Source organism: Venustampulla echinocandica, assembly GCF_003357145.1.
Source record: "Venustampulla echinocandica strain BP 5553 chromosome Unknown scaffold_1, whole genome shotgun sequence".
NCBI classification, from domain to species: Eukaryota; Fungi; Ascomycota; class Leotiomycetes; order Helotiales; family Pleuroascaceae; genus Venustampulla; species Venustampulla echinocandica.
The window spans coordinates 3,010,184-3,018,932 of NW_022474206.1; the positions used below are offsets into that span (position 1 = coordinate 3,010,184).

General features: G+C 47.5%; 1 protein-coding gene across 1 annotated transcript; it reads left to right on the plus strand.

The window, feature by feature from the left end:
• Positions 1-4,135: 4,135 nt before the first annotated feature.
• BP5553_03517 (uncharacterized protein) lies at positions 4,136-4,823 on the plus strand (the record flags this gene model as incomplete). Its single annotated transcript, XM_032012140.1, has 2 exons — positions 4,136-4,472; positions 4,528-4,823. The coding sequence occupies 2 exons, from the start codon at positions 4,136-4,138 to the stop codon at positions 4,821-4,823; spliced, it is 633 nt and encodes a 210-aa protein (XP_031871833.1).
• Positions 4,824-8,749: the final 3,926 nt, after the last annotated feature.

Here is an 8,749-nt window from a genome sequence, read left to right on the forward strand (position 1 = left end):
CCCTCTGGCGCTGGCCCCTCTGGCGCTGGTCACTCTGGCGCTGGTCACTCTGGTGCTGGTCCCTCTGGTGCTGGTCCCTCAGGCGCTGGTCCCTCTGGTGGTGCTTCTAGTACCGAGGCTGCTCACCCAAGCCAGACCAGTCCAGTCCTTTCCAGCGACAGCACATCAGTCCGCATCACCCGCAGCGCGACTAGCCTGGCAGGTCTTCTTGTTCTGGCAGCGATCCTGCTGTAAAGCGATCCTCCGCAAGCCTGCCAAATTTCCTTTCATGGCGAGTTGCCCTATTTCATCCATCCATACCTCGTACTATCTCAAATTTTGTATGTCACAAGCATACTATTCAAAGGAGACAGTTGTATCGAGCGAGAAATTTATTTGATATTAATCCGAGGACAACATTGCCCTCTTTAGTCGGGGTTATTACCTTTCTGCATAATTCGATCTTAAATTCGAGCTAGGGACGGGAGATCAGTCACTCCACAGCAAGGAAGTTGACAAGAAATTTTGTTAAATAATTGTAATTTATAATTATACTATACATAATGACAGCAGATAGAATTGAAGCCGTTTTTAATCATATATATTGTCTTTTTGGTTATGTGTTATATAGTGTCGATCTATGGGTAGTGTTCCCTTAGGTAGTTTATTCTTTTGCCCTTCCTCTGAGGACAGGCCCAGCATTGGGAAGTTCGGAAGGTTGCAGCCGATAGGTCTGGCACGTAAAGGCTATGAATTTATCGGGAGGAGACATCTAGAGACTTTCCAAGGAAGTACAAGCTATGTGCAAGGTATTTCCACCGTTATCCAATTTTGCCCCTGAAGATGCATATCACGTGATATGTGTCCCTTTATCTATCCCTCATTTTGTTTCTATACAAAATTGCAAAGCAAACTCGGAAGTCACATACAATGATCCCAACTCATGGAAAAGAGTCTCATATCCTACTATTCAAAGGCAGTCGGTATCAAGCCAGCCCGCCTACCCATGCCAATCTTTGCATTGCAGCATGTATAGGCATAGCACAAACACTGAACTACTTCAACCAAATAGCAACAAACTAGAATCTTGCAGCAAATCACAGTGGTAATAGACATGACGAATAAGGTCAGGCATTAATGGCTCCTCAGATAAAGGCAGGAAATTCAGCTTGAATTCAAAGGATGGACAAAGGACAATAATGCTGTTCTGCAGTGCAAACTCGAGAACAGAACACATGCAATCAAAGGGAACACATTGGATAAGGCAACAAAAGTAACGGTAAGTGAGCTAGGGGAAGTTGTTTGCCAAAACAGCATTTTCCATATAAAGTGGCTTATATATTCAATTTTTAGCTATAGGAAAGCCTTCTTTTTTTTCTATCGTTAGCGTTCGTTGATCATATGAGAAGATAAACACATCCATCCATCTAGTTAATTGCTCGAGGCCTAGATCGAATATCAGTGCCGCTCCCAGTTACTTCACTAGCAAGAGAGTCTCTGAGCAGCTTCGTCCTATTACTGCATCCTCATCCTTACTACGCAACCAAGACAAGCATCACCATATCCATGTGCTGGCAGACCGAGAGCTATCATGTCCCATGCGATCACTGGTCTAGCCCACGCGTAGAAACACGATGCGACTGGGCAACCATGAACGACTTGCATTCTGGATGCCACGGTAATCAGGTTATTGGCACGTCGAGGGTCGATGAGTTATGCGTCTCTTGCCGATATCGAGTCAGTATTGAGTTGCCTCAATCTCAGATCACCCATCGTTTAATTTCTGGCGAACTAGACGAGGCAAGTGAATTGACGTCCGAGACTATAGAGAGAAAACTGCTGACGCTCGAGCATCAGCAACAGATGGAGGAGCTTAGGCCTGCAAGAGACCAAGATTCTAGAAGGATGGACGGAAGTTAAAGGAGTTGGACATGCAAGCTGTTGTGGAGAAACAAGCAGCAAGTGTCTCCTGTTCCCTCTTAAGCAGAATGGGCTCCTGGGAACGAATTCGTACTACGTTTTTTCTTCGAGTATATTTTGCAATTCCTTGTTTTTTTTTTCTATAGCTAGTTCATAGAGTTGCAAATACCCTCTAATGTAATTGCATGTTATCTTCGCTGACGAAAATTGAATATCGATTATATCCTCAAATATTCTTAGAAGCTGAACATACTATTGAGTGACCATGTCTTCGGAAGACTAAATGTTGTGCTGGGCTGGAAGGAAATTCTCTTGACTAGAGTAGCGGATGTCTTAATCATTGACGAGGTTGATTAAAATGGTGACGGGTCAGGGAAGGGCAGAACTTCTACAAGGGATAGAGGGATTCTCCGTCAACCCCAGGAGCGATTGTACTCTTGACCTGAACACCGGGGAACCATTTTATACTATAGTCCAATATCCTTAACTCTATGTATAAACAATATAAATGAGCGTTGAGTGTGTATAGTGTGGCAATCTGGGAAATATATCAAAGAAATTAGACAAAAACATCTGTCCTCTTTGTATTTAGACAATACAGAGTGGCTTCCCTCGATGCACGTCGAAACAAAGGTGATGAATGAAAAACAAGATACCTATTACTACATCGTCATTAGACAATGGGGAGGGGTTCTATCTTCAAAGGACTCCGAATTCTACCCAGGAAAGGGCCGAGTCGAACATAATGTCAAAGGAAAAGTCAATGCAGAGTTAAATAATTTAGACTCTGTTCGAGTCTCATGTAATTGTGTATTCCATTGTGTAGGTACGCTATAACAAAGAAGTATGTCACTTGCTTATTAGTATCGAATCAAATAGAGCAATACTCACTAGAGCTGCTAGTGTTATATAACCCAGTGTCTCAATTAAAGGAAATCACTTCAGAGGCACGTACAAAAGTGTAGTTAGTTGATAAACCCAATAAAAATGAGACAAAAATTATAGCAATATACCATTAAATATAAAAATTATGAAATTATAGGCTCTCGCGCCTAACAAACTACAAAACCTCTGCACTACAGATGATAGGAGGTTATTGGCTATGAGATCTACATTGTTAACATATACCGGGTATAAGGACTATGTTCAGACATACTTTGCCGCATACCAGTAATGTGAATAAATTATTCTTCGTGTACAGCACATTATTAAATTTCGTAGACACAGCTAGCCTAATACAAATTTCCACAGATTGATGGGGTAGCTCTAATTGGTAAGCCTCAATAATCGTGGTGAATCAGTTTAGACATAACTTCACTAGAATCGCCATGTGGACCAATATTGAGTTAAAAGTTAGCTGGATGTGATAATTGCTAAACCTGAGAACTTTCACTAGCTTCCACTTCTTAGATAATGTCACTTCGACATAGTGTGGTAGTCGCCACAATCGAGCCCTGAAAGGATTTGAGGCTGCTCCAAAGCTTACTGTTTAAGGATTGCTCGCGGTTTCTTAGCATTGTTGCGGATATTTGCGGTACTCCTAATGGACAAAGAGGGCTCGGCAATCTCAGTGTTGCGTTTGAACAACCTGAATTGACTACAACAAAGACAACTGATAGATCCAGCTGTTTAAAAGCCGCTTACAGAATTACATATTGTAGGGGCTTATCTTCACATATACAAATATTCAACACATAATGACCAATGAACTAATAGGCCTTTATTGTGGCTTTCGTAAAATACGGAAGTAATGTTTATCCCGAACGGACATGCCAATAGCAAGTGCCCCAGTGAGACAACAATCATTGTTCCCGTCACAGGGCTGAATTTGAAACCAAAAGTATGAAAGAACGAAAAGAATGTTCTGGCGAATTATCAAGGACAAAGCGGCGGTGAATGTTGCAACCAAATGCGACGGAAACATTCAACTTTGAAGACTTGGCTCACATATAGCAAGCCATATTACCACGCTCTCCATGGGAATGAAAAATGGACCGATACACTCAGGATACTGTGTATTGCTACATAGGGTGCATGCACCAGTGTACTGGGGAGATATCCAAGAAAGAGGAGCGCCAGAATGGTGGGGTTGCTGGAGGCTGGACAGCCTTAGCAAACGAACTTGTAGTGTTCTTGAAATGGCGTAAGTCGATTCTCATTCCAAATTCGGTGCATTCCACTCATTCTGTCAATAGCATTGTACTGTCCCTCATGTAGGCCAGTAACAGAGACCCAAATGCCATATGCACACTGGTGTTGTGGACATCCCATCGTCGTGAAATACAAAGACCTCTCGTTCAGACTCGACAAGCCCTCAGATGCCTATATTTCCGTTACTCATCCCCGCTGGTGCCCGAAATGCGCGAAAGTCCGTACCATGGCAATATTGGAAAATACGAAGATCGATCGAAAATACAAGGAAGATAGAAGAATGCCGGCCCACTTTCAGCTCGCATGGAAACTTGGAGTCCGAGATGGTAGAATGGCAGCGCAGACAATAGACCTTGAAAAATGGAGTCTCATCAGTGCTATTGATGCATTTTTGGCAAGTCAAAAATCTGATGGGCATTCCGGTGAGACCTACCCCTCTGGCTCTGAAGCCCCAGTGAACATAACTAACGTTTGAAGGGAATGGCAAGTCCGGTGACGCAGTAGGGCAGCTGATTGCCTCGATGAAGCTGGCAAAGCTCGATGTATCCAGACAAATAACCGATGGAGAATTGAGGGCCATGATTCTTAAGACTGTTATGCTCGATGAGCGAACGGGTGCTAGGCAGACCTTGGCTGTCAAGTACCAGGAAGGGAAAATGGAAGGCGTTGACTTTCAGTTGAAATACGAAAAAAGTGTCATGAGCTTGAATGATCCGATGGCTAGAATGGGAGGCATGGAGGCGTCGCTGGGAAAGCACGACGTACCTTGGTGAAGTGGAAAAGACCAATTCAGCGGGGGGAGCGTCCACTTCACAACCTCACGAAAGGGCTAGAGATACATTTTCCATTCTCACGCTACGTCTCCTGGGCTGAGTAGGTAGCTGGGTAGCTCTCTCCGAGCCTTGAAATTGTCCAAAGTTATTCCTCGCCCAAGTAGTGTCTAGAACTCGGACCAACCGACTGTGGAGAACACGGAATAGGCGTTTCCAGGTAGACGGATGTAGTATTTTAACATTACTCGATGGAGAAATGTTGTGTCTGTGCAGAACTATTGGCTCCACTGGGAAGCGGGCCGCTACTTCATTTTATTGAGTTTGCTCATAGAGAAGCTGAAACTAATTTCTGGTACGGCAGACCGGATCGATATATCGGTTTGCAGTTCCGTTCGCTCTGCTCATATTGTGATATACTGGATGTGCTGGAGATCACTGCCGGGGGTAATTCTAACGTAGGGCTTAGGGGGAGTAGATCCTCGGTACCGGCGATGTGTGTGTCTGGAGGATGGCACCTGGGACCTCCGCTTCTGGGCTCCTGGGTTTCAGTGGTAGATAGTTGCAAAACGGGCATTTAGCTGGGTCAAGATGGTTGCCAGAAACCGAAACATTCATATAGGATGAGCAGCGAGAACGACAACTACGGAGAGTAGGGTGGTGCATTAGTGTGGGATTTTAGTATCGGCGTCACGTGAATCCGACGGGGCGCTGGGTCTTTGACGATAACCACTGTCCAGAGTACTGTAGAGGACTCGTCCCAGAGCAGTGCAACTATGTCGGATTCACGGAGCCCTGACTTCTGAGATCTGACAACCTGGTGGGAAATCCGACGGCCATGGATCAGGTATCTCACATCTGGCGCACAGACTGGATCTCAGACTGGATCTCAACGCCACAGAAGGGTGGACGCCAGAGAACTAAAGGGTGTTTAGACAGTTTAGGGCCAGTCTTGCTCTTGACTCTGCGGCAGCGTGCAGATTCCGAGTCGTTGACTCGTTGGCAAAGGATAATAATAAGCTGGCGCCCCTTTTCCTTTTCCCGCTATTTGCCTGCCTACTTGCGCTCTTTGCTCCATGCGAGGACCTTGAAATAGACAACTGCCTGTAGTCCGCAATCCCACCTCTCGTTTGCTTCCCCGGACTGACCAGCCACAGGCGTCGGTCGATATTACCGTGCAAGCAGTATTAGAAATACAGTCACGCGTTCGGGGGGGGGGCGACGAGCAGACAGTTGCTGTAGCTGAAATGGCAGGCTGCAACTCCTACTGCAGAGGCACATAAGATGAGCGCAGCAGGATCTTGATCCCGACCCAGGTCATATATACTCCTCGGTGGTTGTCGTCTCCTTGGATGACGCCGGCAGCAGTGCGACCTTATCCAGCACCGCTGGCCCAGCGAGGATGCGTCTGCGTCTGCGTGTGGGTGCGATCTCGAGATTAGGTTCCTCGAATGGCGCTCCGGCCGATGGGGCGGGCAGGTCAGAAGCCGAAGAATCTCTGGTGGCAGACGCAAACGACCAACGACGAGTAAGTAAGCTCCAAGCCTCGCAGCCAACCAACAACTACTTTGCACCGAGAGATCTGAGAGTCCCCGAGGCCGCCGCTTTTTCGTTGGATCGATCGAAGCTGATTACAACGCACAACATTTCGTAGCGCGCCCGTGACACCACATGTCTCCCACGCGAGGTCCTTGGGTTGATACAGTAAGGGCCCCAGGGGCTCAAGCTTAGATTACGCCGCACCTGTGTTTATCCAAAATGATGGCAGACGGAGGAGCGAAGGCGACCAGCTACAAGGCTCAGCAAAGAGAAGACGAGAGAAATGGTGCCATACCCATCGGCGACAAGCTGTCCATGAAGACCCCTTCGTGTTACCCTCGATGCTTGCTCAAGTGCCGTCCACAGCCTTTGGGCTATTTTGGGAATCTGGAGCAAAGGGAGGCTGAAGTTTGGAATAGAGAGTCTGTGAAGTAGAAATGGATGGTACTCGTAGAGGCCAAAATCAGGATGCTTCGTATTCTTATTATCATTTATACCGCTATTATATCCCGGAATCTGTTTTGTGCTCTACTCCGTGGAGACGCTGCATGATTGCATCTAAGCAGCGCAGTTACAGTACATACTACTCCGTAGTGTGACATGTTAGTACAAGATCATCGTGACTGCTAGTCTCCGGGCTAAACTGGCGCGGATCCCCATCCTTCTAGATGATCACTTTGCTGATATTGGTGGAACTGCTTTTTTTCAGTTTTGCTTCTACGTCTAACCTCCGTGGTACGGCCTGGCACGATACCCAATGGGATGTGCAACTCCTGTCTTTGCTGCCCTCTAGGCTCGCCACAGCCATGGAAAAAGCAGGCTCCATAGAACCACACCGGCCCTTATTCCCCATATGTGCATGCCACTACTGTACGGTACGGAGGAGAGCCCACTTGGCCTTGAACAGTAGGTATGTGCAGAGTGCAATAATGTACGAAGTACATACATGTACCGGAGCGCTGCTCTCGCACCCCTGCGAAGTATTATTGTGTGCTTGACATAGCACATCAGTAACCACCAGCCTCTCGATATATCCCTCCCTTGGGTACCCGTACCCGTACAGGTACAGGTAGGTACAGGTACAGTACTGTACTGTACATATCATGGGTGCCATGAAACTCATAATCCAGCGTTTGACTCGATCTATTTCGGGGCCCGGTCCGGGTTACTATGGAGCCATGGAGCCATGGACCCTCAAAGTCCCCCCAGGACCGAACTTTCAAAACATGCCGGTTGATCTTGATATTCTCCGACTCGCCGGGCTCCCATCACCCATCCCCCATCCCCCATCCCCTATCACTCGATCACCGCTTGAGCCCCTGACTTGGTTTTACTCCTTGCATCAGGGGCCCCGTAATACTGGTTCTGGAGTGATTCAGTATTATTGAATAAATAAACTAGCCCCCTTCAACTCGATCCAGTAATAGTGCTTCGTAAACAGGTACGAGCAGTACGAACCTCGGTTCTACTCCACAGCACCCCGTAACGTAAACTAGGGGACTGCTCCGTAGTTACGGAGTCCTCTGCTACTGTAGCACTGTAATAACTTACTGCCCCCTCTTGTTTGTCGGATTGTCCCTGAGTAGCAGCGGGTCCCGAGAAGGCCCCTGGCGTGGGAGGTCGGTGGGCGTGCGAGGCGTGCTAGACGTGCTGGGCTTCCTGGGCTTACCTGGGCCTCCTGGCCTCCGGGCCCCTTCAATTACCTGCTACTGCTACTACACTACGGTGCTCTAGCTCGCTGCTTGGGGGCCCAGTCGCGCCGCCGCACAGCAGACCCATACTCATAGTACTCCGCAATAATTATCTTGTCGCTGTCGTTGCCGTTGTCGTCGTCGAACTCGTCGAAGTCGTCGAATCCTCCTGAGTTTGGCAGACCAACGACGACCACCTACCTGCTACAGCATTGGGGCTGTTGAATGCGCTGCCCGTTACACCGCATTGCTAAGTCCTAGGGAACGCAATTCTCACCGAAAACCCCTTCTCGACTTTTCCAGGTATGTGCAGAGACACTGTTTCATGCTTCCTATGGTATCGATAGAATCTTTCCAACTCCCATCCGCCGTTCTTCCACATGGCATTGCTTGTACCGCGCTTCAAGTGCCACAAGATCCCAAGATAAAGATCGGTGGTGCTCGATAGGTGGACGACCAGAACAATACTAAGAGACAATCCGATCGGGGTGGTCTTGCTCTGGCTTGTCAGCAATTGCATTGACCGAGCCCGGTGATCTTACACCAAGCATCTTCCTGTTATACCCCCTCATTCCCCGACCGTTCCTCGAGCTTTCCTCCCCGCCATTGCAAGATGCGAAAAGGCTAACCAGGCTCATGAAAGTACAGTTTCGCAACTGGAACGCATGGTCTCGTTCAATCTAGTCGCCGATCCGTCTG